Source organism: Ochlerotatus camptorhynchus, unplaced genomic scaffold, assembly GCF_037179485.1.
Source record: "Ochlerotatus camptorhynchus isolate MF236.1 unplaced genomic scaffold, CSIRO-AGI_Acam_v1.1 ptg000024l, whole genome shotgun sequence".
Lineage (NCBI taxonomy): Eukaryota > Metazoa > Arthropoda > Insecta > Diptera > Culicidae > Ochlerotatus > Ochlerotatus camptorhynchus.
In genome coordinates, this window is record NW_027040516.1 from 3,217,447 (window position 1) to 3,236,585 (window position 19,139).

The 19,139-nt window shown below is 41.0% G+C and overlaps 1 protein-coding gene across 3 annotated transcripts in view; it reads right to left on the minus strand.

Moving 5' to 3' along the window:
- eya (eya transcriptional coactivator and phosphatase 2) overlaps nt 1-19,139 on the minus strand; it is a 162,813-nt gene that overhangs the window by 123,121 nt on the left and 20,553 nt on the right. The window contains exon 2 of one of the 3 annotated variants that reach the window (XM_065229267.1): nt 3,424-4,897. The exons of 1 other annotated variant lie outside the window; for it this stretch is intronic. In XM_065229267.1, the coding sequence (XP_065085339.1) occupies nt 3,424-3,504 (81 nt within the window). In that variant the 5' untranslated portion in view covers nt 3,505-4,897. The remainder of the gene's footprint in view (nt 1-3,423; nt 4,898-19,139) is intronic. One more of the 3 variants, XM_065229272.1, reaches the window with a different exon arrangement.

Genomic DNA, 19,139 nt, shown 5'->3' on the forward strand with positions numbered 1-19,139 from the left:
AATTTTTGGAATATTTGTGAACACTTCTCAATATAGCAACATAAATTCGGCCGGACGTTTCATCCAGATATAATCCAAGTCACTGAACTGTTGGCAAAAATGTTAAATAGTACGTTACAATAGGGTAGATATTTTTAAAGACTTCATGAAATGTTTCCAACAAGTATTGTTTACGTTGCACATAAGTGGAAATTAATATGAATGATTATTACTCTGTTGCAACAACATCGCAACGGTGTTTCAACATATCTGCACCATTGCGTATTATCGATGGTATCCATGTTCCAGTTATGTTTAAAACAAGTAGCAAATACGTAGTTTTAACAATCATAGAATTAGTTGAGTATGTGCTGCGTGCTTTAAACGTCACTTGTCAGTTGTAATGCGACATCGAGTGGTAGCGAAATAGGAGCAGATCCTCCTTCAGCAGCCATCAGGTTTCGGCATTATGAACAACTAGTTCTGGAAATCTGCCCGCTATTTGGTGCCGTTACCAGTTCACCAGCAGGTCCGGCAAAAACGAGCTCCATCTCTAACACATCCTCAACGGCCATCAGCTCGACATCGGCATAAAAAACTGACAACATATTTGGTGCCCCCAGCTCCAGCAACAATCGATCCAATGTTAGCTCAGGCTTCCACCATTCTCTCTGGCCCTTTGGAACGGCTACGGCCACGCCAACCGCTGTTGGCATCGTCGTTAATCACCATCGTCCTCCGCCGTTACTAATCCTATCGCTCTCATCGTGGTCTTCCTCACCATCGATTTCTCCAACGATTTGCCAACGTAGTTCTTAAGTGTTTTATACGTCACAATGACCGACATATTTCAGCATGAAAGTTACTAGAAGGTTACAATAAACCTTTACAGTAACAACTTGATCCAGTTGGTTGCAAAACGAAGTTTTAATACTTTTATATTCCTAAAGCAAGGTACAAAAACATGTGATTCACACACTGTTGCACCAAAGTTTGAAGAACCATATTGTTTTATGGAACTCTCATTCAACAAACATAACACAAGTTAGATTTGTTGCTCAAGTGTTTCGTACAATATCACGTAGGATAGAACATCATACCAATCTGAGTGTAACATATTTGGTCCTCCTATTTGATGCATGATTTGAAGGTTCATCCAAGCAGTACATTGAAACAGTTGAGTTTCATTATTTAGACCTAAAGTAAATCAAGTAACAAACTTGAAACAGTTTCGTATCAAGATGTATTTCTTGTACCATTTAAGGGATTTCTGGGCAACTAAAATAAACAAATATAATAATTGAGATGTTTTATGTGTTGGTTGGGTAGTTTACAGAATATTTGAACTTTGTACGCTGATGGTCATTTCCTATGTAAAAGCTAATATGTAATAACATAGCTAAAAAATTAAATTTCACTTAAAAAAATGTCTGTTGTAATAAAGTTATATTAATTATTATAACGCCAAATTAAAGGTGATAATATTTGCTTTCGATTGTTGGAACAAAATTTTACAGTGAGATTAGTTATACAACAACTACAAACATTTTATTTACACTGCTTAAAAACTTATCAGAAATTAAATTTTTCTTGGAAAAATGCAAAATATAAAAATATAATAAACAAACTATTCATTAACAACAATACCACTAATTTCACTGACAGTTGATGTTAGGTTGATCGAAAGAAAATTTTCTTACCTTTAATTTGGCGTTAAAATAATTCATACAGTAAACTAGTGTTACTTTTTGTCAGATACTTTTTCTGAGTAACGGAATGTGCTTGTTTTCATCTGGAGGATTCACAAATAATTTCTGATCATAAAATCATATATTGACAAACTGATGCTCTAACAAAATTGTATTGTGTGCAAAACATGCCACAGTTGTTAAATTCGTCGACTACAAATTTAACTTTTAACAGCACATATCGCAGAAGAATGAAATGAATTCACTTTTTGTATATTTTTTTGATGTTTTACTTTATGAATGGTATATTTTTTAAGAGTTTTTCTTTATGAATAATAATGTCAAGGCGATGGTGTGTTATAATGCAATTCTTGTTTACCCAACTATTGTGTTGCTCCTCTCGTCATGACCAACGTAGTCATCTCAGGGAGAAGTGCAGTAAGGTGGTTGTTGCGTGCTGTACCATCATCAGCATTGTTGGCGGTTACTCCCGCCTGGAGTTGTTACATTCAAAGTGTTTAGTGATAAACTATTCCATAGCCTCAGAAAGTATATGAGCAAGTCAAACGCGCACTTTTTGCCTGTAGATTTGAAGAAATACTTCCATTCTCCTCATCTATCAATTTATGAGTGAGGTAAGGAAGTGTGCGTTTGACTAGTGCTGTTGTATCAATGGCCCTTCACTCATTTTCAACTTCTATTCAATTTTCATACAGCCGTACTCTAGCGGAACTATCTACCATCCCTCTTCAGACCTTTCTCTAGCTAATAAATAATCACACTAAAACTTCATGCTAGATAGCATTTTCAACCAACTCTGGAAATTTGAAAAAGGTGATTTGTGCCTTTTCAATCATTTCTTGATATTTTTAATTCAAGCTTATTGGCATTGTCAATTTTAGTCAATATGAAGATAAAAGATATGAAATATTGTTTGGAACCATTTATTATAACTGAATTTGAGGACGGCCCCGGCTAATATTTAAGTGATTAACATCCATACCTCTAACGCCAGAGTCTCGATTTCAAATATCATCCCAAGACAAGTCACGAATGACCCAAGAGTGTTTGTAATTTCCTTTTAATTTAACTACCTTATTTGCTTTTTCTTGACAGATAGACGTATTTCGTCTACAATTTGCAGACTTCATCAGTGCCTTGTACTAATACTCGACCTAAAGAGTCGAGTATTAGTACAAGACGCTCAAGAAGTCCACTCATTGTAGACGAAATACGCGTAGCTGTCAAGGATAAGCACATAAGGCAGTGGAATTATATGGAAATTACTAATCCTTCTCTTTCTCTCTATTTATAAAGGTATTCCACTAAGACCACCATACTAGTTTAAAAAATCCGAATGTTCTACTAAAAATCTTTTGTCAGCGAACCAACCATTTTCTACTCAATTTTAAATATTATTAGCATCCCTATCGCTGCATTGCATAAAGAAGCGAGAAAAAACAACTGTTAAATAATTTGTATCTCTTAAAGACACGCATAAAACTAAACAAATTTATTGTTTAGGTGCATTTTAGTACAAGTCACACATTTGGTAGAAAAACAGATGAAAAAGAAATGAAACAAAAACACGATTAAAGGGACACCTTTCGTGAAGCCACTGCTGGTGGTGGTGGTGGTGACTGGTTGCTGACTGGTGGTTCATTCAGATCAATAATGATCGCATCTTCAAGCAAGCGGAGTCTTATGGAGAAGAAGAAGAAGAAAAACAATAATACAAAATCAAGCATTTGTGTACCTTTGGTTCTATCTCTATCATTTTATCAATGATGGAGATCCGGGGGGCAGATATATAACTACAAGGCATTAATGTCACCATTTCATATGATTTTTCACATTAAGAGAGACGGGAACTCTTCGTCATACGCACTAGCACACTATGCACACGCAACAGGCCACCTTCCTTGTCGTAGGCCCTGGACAGACAGACGGCCGGCGTTGAGCAGGTTTCTGATTTCTCGTTCGAACGCACTATCGGATTCACAATCACGTCACTCGTTTTATTTTGTTTCACTATTCTCCGGTCCCCAGTCCAGCTGGAGTTTGGCAACTCAGCTGGCTCAATCACTGCTTCGTCCCGAGATCGATTAGCTCTTCATCCCAAACTGTGAAAACATCCAAATTTTATGTCCCGCAATTACTCACTCTCAGTATTGCGATTTCTTCGAACCTTTCCTGAAAAATGTTGCTCACCCTCTCCTCCCGACGACGCTCGTTTGATGATATATCATTCGAGATTTATGATCGCACTGTGAATTTCTCACACAGCGACGGACGTCCGCGACGGTTGATGAAGAACTGCGAAACAACTAACAACAGTTGACAACGACCTGGCGAGCAGTTTACCAGATGTGATCTGTCATCGCGCGTTTGCGCAGAGCAGAGATCTCGTGTGTGTCGTGCAGAAACTTCGCCCGTCGGCACCCGCGCGTCAATTTATTAATCGCGTGAAAATTTACATCGTTATTAATTACTTTCGGTTTGCACGTACGGCGGCGGGGAAGTGCTTATCATACTCGTATCCGCTGGATGGACCTTAAAAAAAGCACAATTTACACGTCGTGACAGTTGTAACAAGTGTTCGTCTCCGCTGCTGCAGCACAAATAAATAGGTTACTCGATACAATGCCGCACGCCGTGGATACTGTGTTAATTGCCGCTAAATTGTACTATTCATTTACGTGGGCCATTTTTACGCTACAATTGGACACATCCTGCTTTCGCCCGGCATGGGATCACTTTCAGCTCGATACTCGGAAAGCTCTTTAAGTGCGAATTAATTTCATCGCTCGTGAACTTTTTTAATTAGCTTCCTCTTTTTCCCGGCGTTTTTTCACCCTCACCTACTGGGCCGAGTAATTAATTGCACGTATGTTTAATTGTAATTATTAGCTCTTTATCGTGTCATTAATTTTTATTCTTTCGCCCGTTTTCCACAATGTCCACCTTAATTTCTTTCTTATCTTGTTAAAGTTGTTTGTTTGCGGATTCTTCGGTAGAGTGTGGGGCCTAACGCCGTCGGACATGCACTATCACTGTATTTGCTTTCTTTTTGATGAATTTGTGCGCGCATTTTAGATTTACGAGGTGGGGGACACGTTCGAGTGTGATATTAAGTGTTTCAGTGTTCTTTCATATGTATTTTCTTCTTTTTATCTAGCGATACAATGGAAATTTGCTCCCACTCTCTTTCACATACACACAGTCACTGTCTGTTAGGGGAGAAAGGAGAAAATAAGAGAAAAACACACATAAGAAACACTTAGTCAAGGTGGGTTGGTGGTTTTAGAAGCTAATGCGTGCGTGGTGTGATGGGAGAGATGGATGAATTAAAATAAAAATGTAAATGTTTACCGTCATAACGTAACGTAAAATCAAATTGATAAAATGATTAAAATATACACACTTAGAAAAAATAATGTAAATTTAGGTGCTCTGAGACTGACATATACGAGCGTCAGTTTTGACATAAAATTGAGTCATAACAGACGCGCAATTCAATTCAATCAAACGTACTTTTCGACGAGTAACGAACATTTCAGTCTCGGAGCACTTAATTTTACATGTCATATTAGTTTACGTCTGATCCTTTATGTCAAACATAGATTCCGTCACATGTAAAATTAATTATTTCTAAGTGTGTAATTGAAAGCAGTTCTAAAACAAACATTAGATCTCAACTTTTTTTTATAACATAAGTCACTTTTGTTAATGATAAACATTAAAGTATAGGAAATAAATAAAAAAAACATTCAATTTAATTCCATTAGTAGCTAAACCAATGCGATTTTTGGTTTTTATGTGAGTACATTTTGATTTCATAATGTTAGAAAATAACGCATTTGATCTAATTTCCGTCCTACTGAGCACCTGATTTGCACTCTGCTAAGCACAAGTCGCACTTCACCTCACTTTAATGAACGAATTTGAACAATATAGTGAAGTGTTTCGACCTAGAATGAGTTTTAGACAATTTACCTTGCCATGGCGGATTTGGAATCAATAATATTATTTTATTAAAAATTTATCACTACATCTTGATTTCAATTCTGTCCTGACGCAGCACACTGGGGCAGATCAGTGAATTTCTCAGAAAAAAATAATAACTTTTGAATGAAGCATCTAATCAGATTACTGTATTGAGTGTAGTTGCTTGTATTAGTTAAATGCTTCTTTTGAACAACTTAATTAGTTCGCAACACTAGACGTCTCAGCCTCCTAGACGTATAGTGTTTTCAACAAAGTTGTTTATCTATTAAAATGAAGCAAAATTGCAGAAAACATGAAACTTCCAAAACCTTTAGTTTCGGAGATATTATTCTTGCAGCCCGTGTGGATTCTTCGGCGCGCAAGCTCATCTGAGCTGCAAATGTAAATTCTTGTGAAGAGTGGGTGGATCTCAGCTCCTGGGTTTTGAGCTGCTTAGCGCTTTCAGAGCATTCCTCGAAACTTTTCACTGTTCTACCGGTAGGTTTTTTTTAAAGGAGAAAAGCCGAAATTGTGGAAACTAACTGAAGCATCAAGCCAGTGCTGATTAGTTTTAAGAAATTTGTCAATTTCTCGCTTTGAATCCTTCCATCATTTATTGAAATCGGACGCATTTTGATGAGCTTCTTAAAACTTCATATAAGTGTAAGGAATTTTGAAAAAGTTCAGGGAACTTTGAAGAAGATCTAAAAATAGTTCAATAAACTTCTAAGAACTTCAGGGATCCTCGCTTTAGTTAAGGCAGCTTCGTTGCAGCTTGTCAGAGATCTTACTTTAAAAAAGCTGCATGATCTTCGTTAAATTTCAAGGAACTTTCAATATATTCTAAAATATTTGTAGAATAATACTGCCGCTCATGGCAAGTCAGTTCCATAGCACAAATCAGCCAGCCGAGAAAAACGCGTTTTAAGTTTGCATCGCACCATTGCTTCTTATGTAATGGGACAATCTGTTTTGCTGTTTTTCCAAACTTTTCCAAAACAAAGCTGTTGAGTTCATGCAGTAACCATGAACCAATAGAAGTTGCTTGGGACTAACAATCATCCTCAATGTGTAAATACTAAAAGTAGGCAATACCAGCACCGGGCACGTCCGAATGATGGTCAAGAAAGGAATGGGTAGGAATATGTTGACGTAAAACTCACTTTAATGAAAGCCGAGAGCACCTCTACACTTCCACGAGAAATCACTGGGATTTTGGATAAAAGGGTAGGGATTGCAGCATAATTCGTTTTGGGAAACGGTATGCTTAATTGATGTCCGAAAAACGATTCAATATCGCGAAGGAGCATGGGTTCGAATCCACGGTCTTCTGCTCAGTAAGCAAAATTGGTCGCCACTAGGTCACCAAGCTCCTTATTTCACAAAACAATTACTATCCAGCTACCGTTCAACTTGTTGGTGACCTTACCGACGACGAAAACAACTGCTCTTGAGAAGGATTTGATGTGTTTTTTCAATCAACACGTCTTTTCTAAAACTCAAATATTACTAAAACGGAGCTCGTTTGCCTAGTGGCAAACGTTTTTGCTTACTGAGCAGAAGACTTGTCGTGACAAGCGGATTCTCTCAATAGATCAATCTGTGGTTTTGTCAATTCACAGCTGCATGAAGGGCCAAACACGGAAGAGTGCAGATTCTTACGTGGAAATCTCTTAAATACAGAATGTCTTTCCAATAGAGACATCTCCCAATATCACACAACAGATCGCATTATTAGGACTCCGACGATTATTATAAGAATAACCATATGAGGAAAATAATTAAAAAATAAATAGGAACGGACTCACAAAATCGATCCATGATTCGATTGTGATCTCCATAATCAAGCATTGATTGACTGAGCATGATAAAAGGTTTGCTTATTCTTAGTGTAGGTGATTACGTCAAGTGATGAATACAAGCAAACCAAAAATTGTGTGTGGCCAATCACTTGATCGGTCAGACGATACCAGAAGAAATGGTCAACAATCTGACTCACTCGTAAGAATCACAAATAGCCGTAAAGAACAACCAATAAGGCCGTCTGTTGGAGCTGGCTCCTGAGAGGTCGACCGAACCAATGGGTTTGAATCCACGGTCTTGATGATGATGGTGATGATGATGTCGCAATTGAAGATGTCTCGAGCGGCTGAAGCCTGGCTGAACGAACGCTAATTAAAACTTCACAAAACACGAAAAAACAGGCCAAAAAATTGACGGCTGAAATTTGTCCATGCCTCTCTTCGAGCATAGCACACTACGATCTAAGTTTCGCGCAACTGAATGTTTCAAGGCAAAACAAACACTGAAAATTTTAGTGAGAATTCAGTGGCAACTTTCACATATCAGAAAAAGTTCCTGTTGGTTTTTTTTTCAAGCAGGAAGGTGATAACTTTGTTCATTGAAGTTATTGTCTTTCGACGCCCATTAATCAGAAAATCGTGCATAGCAGATTTAATCCTAATTAGTATACAAATCCATAAAAATAGAATCAACGGATGATTCAACGTAGCACAATCTAACAATCGTTAATAAATTCATTAACGGTTCTCATATTTAACGGGACGTTAATTGGTTAGCATAAAATTAACGTCGTTGATGAACGATTTAACGAAAATGTGCCCATCTATGTGCTATCTTCAGAAACGGCAATCTGAATTCATAAATATTAAAAATTAATACCAGAGCACAGTGGGGTGACTCCATACGAAATCCGGGCATTTATATAACATGTAACAAAATTATGAAAGATTTTGAACGTTACTAACTCAGCTGCCCCTGGGCCAATTTCAATAATGTTATCGCCAATCGATCATATATATTTCTACGCATCTGTTCAATTTAAAACTTTATCATTTTTCAAAATTTCACTATTGAGAATTGCACGAATGCACAACTGTTGCAACTGTTGCTATGATAGTTAAAATTATCACCGATTGCCTATGAAAAGCGATTTACCTAACACAGCTTTGAAAGTTGAATTCCATTCGGTCTCACTAAACGGTGAGACCGATTCAATCATCGCGTGGTGATTGGTAGCGTTCTCCAGTACACAACGAAAGGCTGCCTGCAAGCAGCTAGCTGCAGCCCACATGAGCATCCATAGAAAAAGGAAGAAGCCGCAGTGAGTCGCTGTGGGCAATCTATATCAATCGCGTCATACTAAAGAGTATAAACAGAGAGAACCCTACTCAAATTCTTATTCCTACACGGTCTGTGGACGTCGGAGTTTTCCCATCCTGTTGGAAGCTAGCGCACATGTTTCCAGTACATAAAAAAGGCAACAAACAGGACGTTGGCAACTACCGTGGCATTACTTCGCTTAGCGCTGTTGCTAAATTGTTCGAACTCGTTGTTATGGAACCGTTACTCGCTCACTGTAAGCCATATATTAGTATCGACCAGCATGGTTTCATGGCTGGTCGCTCCACTGCCACTAACTTGCTGTGCCTTACTTCCAACATCTCTAACAGTATGTCGGATCGTGCTCAGACGGATGTCATTTATGCTAACTTATCTGCTGCCTTCGATAAATTGAATCACCGCATATCAATCGCTAAACTGGACAGGCTTGGTATCCACCATTTGCAATGGTTTCAGTCGTACCTCACCGATCGCTATCTTACTGTTGCCAGTCCCGTACGTTCGCTGCCACATCCGGCATACCTCAGGGTAGTCATCTGGGACCGCTGATTTTCCTGATTTACTTCCACGACGTGAATCTGGTAATTGAGGGACCACGATTATCTTACGCAGATGACCTTAAACGCTACCTCCGAATTCACTCAATTGAAGAATGTTGCTTCCTTCAACGTCAGCTGAATGCTTTTGCTGATTGGTGTATTCTGAATCGTATGGAGGTTAACCCGTTCAAATGCTCGGTTATCTCTTTTTCGCGCAAGAAAGAGACTATTATGTTCAAGTATGTTTTGTTAGAGCAACCGTAACGGTCGTTGTCATTTGCGCGACTATTTTAACAGCGCACAGTGCTCTCATTTTAGTTTAGTCAGTCTTCTCCACACCGGTCGCTGCTATCGCGGTTATCAATTTACTCGCCGTATTCCGTACCGGTAGTGAGCATTTTGACATTTCTACGAATAGCAACTTTTCTCCCGCGCTGCTATCGCGCTGCTAAATTTGGTAACGCGCTTCTCACCGAGAAGCCGACTGCTATTTTAGTTACTCGTACGGCAACCCCCGATACGGTAGCTGCGCTATGATGAGGGCTGCTAAAATGAGTTTAGCAGCGTACCGTTACGGTTGCTCTTAGGCACTGAAATTGAGCGCGCCAGCCAAATGAAGGACCTAGGCGTGATTCTAGATACAAAACTCTCTTTCAAGCAGCACATCTCGCACGCCGTCGACAAAGCTTCCAGAATTCTAGGGTTTATCTTCAGGATTGCCAAAGACTTCACGGATATCTACTGCCTTAAATCGTTGTACTGCTCCTTGTCTCGCTCCATATTAGAATACTGCTCGGTTGTCTGGACTCCTCACTACAACAACGGTGTCGAAAGAGTTGAGTCTGTTCAGCAGCGGTTCCTGAGATATGCGCTACGTAAAATACCGAGGACAGATCCCTTCCGATTGCCTAGCTCCGAAAGTCGTTTGCAACTGATCCATCTGAAGCCCCTGTCGATCCGAAGAGATACAGCAAGGGCATTGCTAATTGCGGATATTTTGCAAAGACGCACCGATTGCCCTGTCCTCCTTGAGCAAATTGACATCAATGTTCAACCCCGAGCCCTACGGAATAATTCAATGCTGCGCCTGCCCATACAGCGAACTAATTATAGCATGTTCGGTGCAATCGGTGGTTTACAGAGACTCTTCAATAGGGTCTCCGCACTGTTTGATTTTGACCTGACTCGTTGATGTTCAGTCAATAAATAAATAAATAAAAACACAAGCTCCCGCTGCAGTTAACAAATAAGTTTTTATTATATAAGATCATGTAGTCCTACTTCACCATTGCGTAGGGCTGTCCCTTGTAGTTTTTAAGTAATTTGCCGCTCCTGAATCCACATTTTGCCTTAAAAATAATGCTAAACATTTAATTCATTCATTCCTTTATTTAACGTGGGTCGCTGTTCCGCAATCTAGTATCAATTGTCATCCATCGACGGTAATCGAATGTGCAGGAAGGCAGCTTCCAAACCTGCGTCTGATATCGCACCCATTCAAACATGGGCCGGAAGCAACGGCTTTACTTCCCTTCCGAAGGAATACGTGACCAGAGATTTTTATGACTAAGAAAAATCCTACCGCCCTCCGGGATTGGGGCGAGCAAGCAGTCACGCTTATACCACTACACCACCGGCGCCGGCATAAACATTTCATATTCCAGGGAGGTTCTTAATTTTTGATTACGCAATTTTGAATTAATTAAAATTCAAGTATCATGCACAGTGCAAAACAATAATGGTATCTTTGTCTGGGTCATTGTCAGGATCTGCTCTACACATTTTTGGCGCTCGTGATCAAGACAAAATCGATACCCTAGGTCGGCTTCAAAATATAACAGAAAAAAATCGATCTTCATGAAAATAATCAATTTTAACATACAAACATAAACTTGAGCAAAATGTGTTCTGGGTATTTAGAAAGGTCTTCAAAAACCCTTTCAGACAGTACAAACCCCATAATGATGCAATTGGGCGCATTTATAGATGTCTAAAAATTAGTTTTATTGAAACTATGAAACTAGAGATTTAGTAATATGGTAACTTAGGTTAACAAAGCTTATAACGGATGTAAGGTCCTTTGGTTGAATGAAGTGTTAAATTACATCCTTAAGGATGAGAAACAATGATGCCACTGAAATTACCTATTCATATTTAATTAATTTCTTGGCAGATCAATGTGATTTTCATTTTTACCGCTATGTTCAAAATTCATTTATTGTCAGATTAGCCTGAAGCTTACATTTTACGTTGAAATCTATCTGCGAATCTGAAAAAAAAATATTTTGAAAATAATAATTTATGAAGAAACATTTAAATAACATATTCGACCACTGTGTAAAGACATTCCAGCCAAAGCTCGGTGAACTGATTGTGAAAATATCCGTACCAACTATTGAGGAGCTCTGGGCCTTTAACATCTTCCAAAGGTCTCATTTTCTCCCAGCATGCTAGCAAAATGTGTCACACGAAAACCCAAACCCGTCGGCTGATGTTGGTAATTATGAATACAGCCATACGACAATCCTAGCCGTAGTTTTACCGGCAGCAGCAAAGCAACAATTCCGATGTACCAATAGGACGTAAAACACGGTGAATGGTTCGCACAATCTCCAATTACACGCAGTGAGAGTGTCTCTTTTGAAATGTGACCCGTAAAATTTCACTAGAAACGGTTTCAAATTCGCCCATCATATCGAAGTGCGACCGACGACGGCGGAGACATTCCGGCTCATTCAAGTTCGAGAGTGAAGGGGCGAACTGCGAAGCGAACTAGCTATAGGTGACGAGATTGATCTGCTTTTGGAAAGGCCGTTGCAGCAAACCAGCCGAAGTAACGAGCGCAGTGCTGTCTGGTGCTGTTGGCCATCCGAGATCGATAACGAGGGAAAGAGGATTTGCTGTTTGATATTTAGAAAATAACAGCCAGGATGACGACAAAATATGGATCAGAACTGGTAAAAGGCGGCAGGTTTTCGAAAGGCGAACATCCGGCAGAGGGCATATGTTTTTATCTGATTTGTCCCAGAACGATCAGCTGAGTTCGAAGCATTCGGAGTGCTCCCGAGAATTTCGGATTAGCAACTGCTATCACGGTGCATGATCTGCTCTAGAAAAAAGCAGGTAGTTGTCGGTAGACAAATGAATTGATTCATGAAAATGGATTTCCTCTTAAGAACCCTGTCCTTTTTTCAGGGTCGTGCACGAAGCAGAAGGATTAAGAGTATTTCCAAGGGGAACAATGTTTGCAAATATAGACGCTATGGAGAGGAAAATCTGACTGGTGAATATCCCACGATTTGTTTGAGCTGGATCTGTTCGGAATTAGCATATCAGGCGCCAGGCCAGATGAGAATCCTACTCAAACAGACACCCGCAACGCAACGTGGGGACGAGCCAAATGTTTGGGCGTAAATTGGACATTTGTAGTCAAACTATCATTGGGACGAGGCGCATACTTAAGCACTGCTGTCGGTACTAGGGCTATATATCAAACTCAGCAGAGTCGGAGCAGAATTCGGTGGGGGCAGGACCACAGGTCGCGTTCAACTTGTGTTCGGTGTTGTTTCCGTGGGCCTCAGAACTAGGTGGCAAACAGCAAATCATCGAAAACTCCCACGGGGTGATTTTTTTTTTCTTTATTTTCATGTCTGGATATGAACAAGCTGTTATTTATGGCAGTCTATTTGAGTTGTGACGGAGCCAATAAATTTGCCATTAGCCAGCCAGAGGAGCAAATGCTGTGCCAGATTTCGATGTCATGATGGATCTATTGTTGTTGAGTTAGAAACGCGATAAGCTAAGAATTGAAAAGTAGGGCGTATGTCACATCTGCCAGTTCTGTTATCTTCAGTCTGGAGACTTTGCTTGTTTGTGTCCATTTTGAAGCTTCTGGTAAGTGATGTCAGAAAAAAGTACAAAATGTACTGATTGGTTCCGGATCTGATCAGTGAAGGCTCACACATTGGGGCTTGTTCCTAGTGAATCCCCCTTCAATTATTACAAATAGTTCATTTGCGATGAATTTATTTGAATACTACTCTATAAATGTTCAGTTAGTATGTATTTCAACAGTGCTCAAATGATACTAATTTGGGTCCTGATTAGTAAACCAAAATTTGAACTAATTTAGTAAGAAACTAACTTGGCACAAACCATTTGATGTATATATGGAAACTACTATGGGAAAAACAAATGTTTTGCACATATCTATATAGAAATTCACCATATCGCTCTGTTATAAAAAAAACATGATAGTTTTGCTTGTTGCTACTTTGTTGAAGACTAATTTTCGACAAAATGTAAGGAACAAAAGATATTAATGATTCAAATCACTGATGCCTTGTGATTATGCTCAATCAACTGTTCAGTGGGCAACATTGGTGTTTCTGGCGCGTATAATAGAGCACAAAAAACATGGCTACTATGTCAACCGGAGAATACAGTGTTGCTCACAAAACAGCTGCTATAGAACTTATTAACATTTCTCGAAAAAATGTTTATAGACTCTAGATTTCTCATAGTGATTTCCATATAAACTTCAAATGATTTGTGCCAACTCAGTTTTTAACAAATGAGTTCAAATTTAGGGAGGCTAATCAGGACCCGATTAAGAACCGTTTGAGCGCTGTGGAGCGAAAATTTCAAATTTTGAATCAGTCTAACGGTGATCCTGGAAATTTTCCAGATTCATTATCTAATGGAATGAAACAAAACTCAAATTCTCGCCAAAAATGTCAAATCATTCTCTTCCTGTCATTACGCATATTATTTACAATCTCCAACAATTGCGATCCACCATTCAGCGGACTGACTCATATTCCCAACCGAGTATAGAGAAAAATGACACACGCTGCCAAAGATGATGATGGGAAAAGATATGTTCCTCTCTTTACTGTCTGCATCGTTATCTCGATTCCCACAAACACCGATCACATCAGTGTTCACTAATCAATTTTCAGATATTATTAATAACCAATCTTTCTCTACCTTGTCACATCGACCGACCACCGCACAGTGGGGCAGTGAACGCGGTAGCGTGGCCAAAACCTTTAGTACCGTGGATATGCATTCTGCAGATTGTCAGTCTTGAACAAAGCTGTTCAGTTTATAAGGAGCCAGCTTTTGGTGTTTTCTGATTAGTTCATATTCTTGTCGCATATGTGGCGCTCAAATCTATCTTTTAAATGGGAGATCTTATAAAGATGGTTTTTCTTGGGAACATCTCCGCGACCTCTGGCAACATAAAACTTCTGTCCCGGAAGCTGTTTGAAGTCCAATTTGACATACGTTTCATCGTCCATAAGGATTCATCCGTTGAATTTGGTCAGCACCTGGTCAAAAGCCTTCCGGCCCGCGTTTTGGCCGTAATGTGTTGCTTTACGGTCCGGTTTGGTTGCTTAATAGCCCGATACTTGAAGAAACCTTCCAGAATGCTCATATTCCGAAGTGTACTGCGAGCAGCATCGAGTTTGTTGGTCACATCCACGTACGAAAGTTCTGTATTCGCTTTGAAAGCCTTCATAACGTTCGAATGCAGTTTTCGCTCCACTGCACCACTTCGACGCCTTGATTGCACCTTCCGGGCAACATACAAACGTTCCTTGAAACGTTTCAGCACTGCACACACGATGGTTTTGGCCATTTTCAACTCTTTTGCGATCCTGGTTCGTCACCACCCGCTGGTGACGTTAAGTACTAAGCTGATGCCTGATTTTAATATTTCACCTACCACCGTTTCCTATGATTTTCGTAACGCCGACCATGGTAGTATCGCCGAGTTACTCTCCAGCTTAGATTGAGACGACTTATTGGACATCTTGTCAATTGTTAATTATTAACTGCAGCAAGAGCTTGTGTTTTGTGTAGGTATAGGAATTTGAGCGGGGTTCTCACTGTTTATACTCTTTAGCATGACTATGATTGACCTGAATTTTAGTTGGGAAATTTTCAGAAATTTAACCATTTGGAAAATCTTGGTGACCCTGAAAAGGGCCGATGGTAGTACAGGCTTAGAGCATTTGGAAGACGATGATGACGTGTAGACAGCTGGATCAGCAAATCGGACCGGATAATCCAATACTCTTGGGCACTCGCAAGTGTTTCGGCCCGTCTGCTGCTGGACAGGGGTTGAACTGGTGTCTGCGAAGGGTTAGAAGGACGCAGTGAAGGATACCTCAACGACGAATGGGCACTTGGAAGAGTCTCGGCCCGGCTACTGCTGGACACGGGTTGACCTGGTGGTTGCTTCAGGCCCGGTTGCTTCAGGATTAGAAGCTTGATTGCTACCGTTTTGCTGGTTCCTTTTGCTGATCTTTGCGATGGTTCTACTTCCACACCGGGGTAGTTCCTTTGTTGGTGATGTGACTAGATGAGATCATCAGATGATCAGACCGGAGATACGTTGAACACCGCCACGGCGAGCCAGACAACGGATGGGGTAATACCCTGGATGTTATCACGAAGAACTTTGCGATGACGCTTGACGCCTCCTTTACCAAGACCGTTTCCTCCTTTGCCCCGACCAGTCATTGTTGCTTGTTAGGTAGAAGAGTGAACTACCTAACCTGCTATTGCTGCTTCTGATGCCTGCTCACCAAGCCATCCGAAGCGAAAATGAGTTGAGGCTACACAGCAGCGCTCTTTTATTTCTTTCAGTTTAAAGCAGAATGCTGTGCAACCAAGTGGTACTCGATTATGACGACTGGGTTTGGGAAGAACGTTCATTTCAAGAACACAGTGATAAAATTATCACTTTTTATTTGTACATTGGACAATGCATGACATTTACCATTTATTTTTCAATAGTTTCTTGTTGTTGAACAACAATCAGCAGTGCTATCAATGCGTAGAAAAATTTCTGATCGATTGGTGATAGAATTATTGAAATTGGTCCAGGGGCAGCTGAGTTATTAACGTTCAAAATCTTTCATAATTTTGTTACATGTTCCATTTTTGGTTTTCACAAAGTGCACCCCCATATAGAAATCAAAGACGTCCTACGTCAAAAAATTCATCATCATACGACCCATCCACCGAATTTCGTCGACTGAAATCCCAAGCAGTTTTGGAAGTTTGTCAACGAACAACGTCATGAAGCTTGTCTGTCGTCCCATGGCTGCCAGTTACAGTTAAACCATGAGCAGAATTGACATCAATGCCGAGATGTTTTCCAAACTGTTTTGAAACTCAATTCGTCGTTCAATGCGGGTCCTATCGGAATTCCATTGGCGTTCCTCAAAACGCACTTGGACAGTTTGTTGTCTCCACTGCTGCACGTTTTTCAACGGTCCGTGGACGTCGGCATTTTCCCTTCCTGTTGGAAGCTAGCGCACATGTTTCCAGTACACAACATGGGCAACAAACAGGACGTTGGCAACTACCGTTGCAGCACTTCGCTTAGCGCTGTTGCTAAATTGTTCGAACTTGTTGTTATGGAACCGTTACACGCTCACTGTAAGCCTTATATTAGTATCGACCAGCATGATTTTGTGGCTGATCGCTCCACTGCCACTAACTTGCTGTGTCTGACTTCCTACATCTCTAACAGTATTTCGGATCGTGCTCAGACGGATGTCATTTATACTGACTTCCGATATACCCCAAGGTAGTCACCTGGAACCGCTGATTTTCTTGATTTACTTCAACGACGTGAATCTGGTAATTGAGGGACCACGATTTTCTTTCGCAGATGTCCTTAAACTCTTCCTTCGAATTCACTCAATTGAAGACTGTTGCTTTCTTCAACGTCGGCTGATTGTTTTTACTGATTGGTATATTCTGAATCATACGGAGGTTAACCCGTCCAAATGCTCGGTTATTGGTGGGGGTTTCCTAGGGTGGTTGACAGAGGAGAGTTCAAGTTCGTAGCAATGGTCGTGGTTATTGAAGGTGTTCCTGATGGTGTGATAGCGGTGGTTGTTTCTATCCGCGGTATGCTGTAGGCGGTGATGACTCTATCGGGTGGAGTTATATCTGGTTGTACAGCGCAGCGGGGGTCCTTGCTGAGGGCATTTTTTTATGTTTCAAGAGATACCGTCTAGGTCTCTGGCTCCTTGGTATTGTGGGCAGTGGCATATCATGTGCTCCACCGATTGATGGATCTGACATATTGGGCAACGTCGATGGAATTCGCCATTCCCAGCAATTTTTAGCGACATTCGAGTGTGTCCTGATCGCAGCCTACACAACACCACTTGACAACGGTAGTCTGGTAGGTCTTCCCCGCACCCTCTCCTTTTATCTTACGGATTAAAAGATCTCTTCTGCCTAACCATTCCTTGCTCCAGTTCTCCCAAGTAATTTTTAACAGCCAATTTATTAAGTCTGGACCTGTAACTTCGCTTGTCAGTTTGTTCATTAGTCGACCAGAAGAGGCGAGGTGGTCGGCTTCAACGTTACCCTGGATGCCGAAGTGGCCAGGTATCCAGGCAACGGTGGTGCTGGGTGGAGTGGACTAGATGATGGCCTGGATCCACGGGTGTGTGGGGTACTCGGCGTCGAGGGCGGCTACAGTGCTGGATGAATCCGTGAAGAGCACGATGGGTTTATTAGACGGCGTGGTGATGGCGACGTAGGATGCAGCTGCCTCAGCAGAGAAAATATTGAACTGGTCAGGAAGACTGTGGCATATACTTATTTCACGGCCAGATATCCCAATTCCGGTTCTACCTTGTGCGACAGAGTCATCGGAATAGTGGATCGTGTAGTCGGTGTATAAGGTCCATGTGTGACTGCTTTAAATTTATTCTTAATTGTCGAATCGATGGAAATTTTGGGCAGATTCCAACCGCTGGCTCCACACCAGTGGACAGTGGACACTGAGGGGAGCGCCTGGTTGGCTGTGCTGGCGAGGAGCTGGTTTGCCTCTTCTAGGAGGAACACTCGAACCAGTAGTTTTTTTTTCCAGAAACCCGACGGCTCGGCGGCAGATGGTGAGTGTGATAAGACGGTCGGGAGGACACCTCCTTCGACGCATGCTGCTAAAGCCGGGGTTGACGGGAGAAGGCCAGAGGTGATTCGGATTGCTCTTTGATATACAGGAGTGAGTTTCTCGATGAGGGTTGTTCTGGACATACAGGTTAGTTCAATCCCGTAGGTGAGTCGTGTGTCGATGACGGCTTTGGAAATCCGGATCCGGAGGTGTCGATTGCTGTCTGGGTGGCGTCTGGCGATCGAGCTAATGAGGTTTAACCTCGACCGACATTTAGATCTCACTTCATCGAAATGGGGTACGAATGAGAGGCTGCGGTCAAAACGAACTCCCAGAATCTTAACAGGTTTGTGTTGCGGTACGGCCTTAGATCCGATGGTGATCGGTGACGTCAGAGATCGGTGGTTGTGAGGGTAGATGTGCGCGAAAGCGCTCTTCTCCGCCGACAGCTCGAAATCGGCATCGATGCTCCATCGGTGAATACATTTGACGGCTTGGTTTAACTTGATACGGAGGGCTTTAATTGTACTGTTGACGACCATTTTTACAATGTCATCCGTGTAAACAAAGATGAAGATCTCCGCTGGCAGGTTGCTGAAGACTCCATTCATTTTAATCAGGAATAAGGTGACCGCAAGGACGGGCACACCCGTCTCTTCGCGGAACGTGTTCGATCGGTAGTTGCCGATTATAACCTGGCAAGTCCGGTAGGTTAGGACATTTTTAAGAAAAAGACTATTATGTTCAAGAATGTTTTGATAGGTCCTGAAATTAAGCGCGTCAGCCAATTTAAGGACCTAGCTGTAATTCTGGATACACTACCCTCTTTCAAGCAGCACATCTCGTATGTCGTCGACAAAGCTTCCAGAA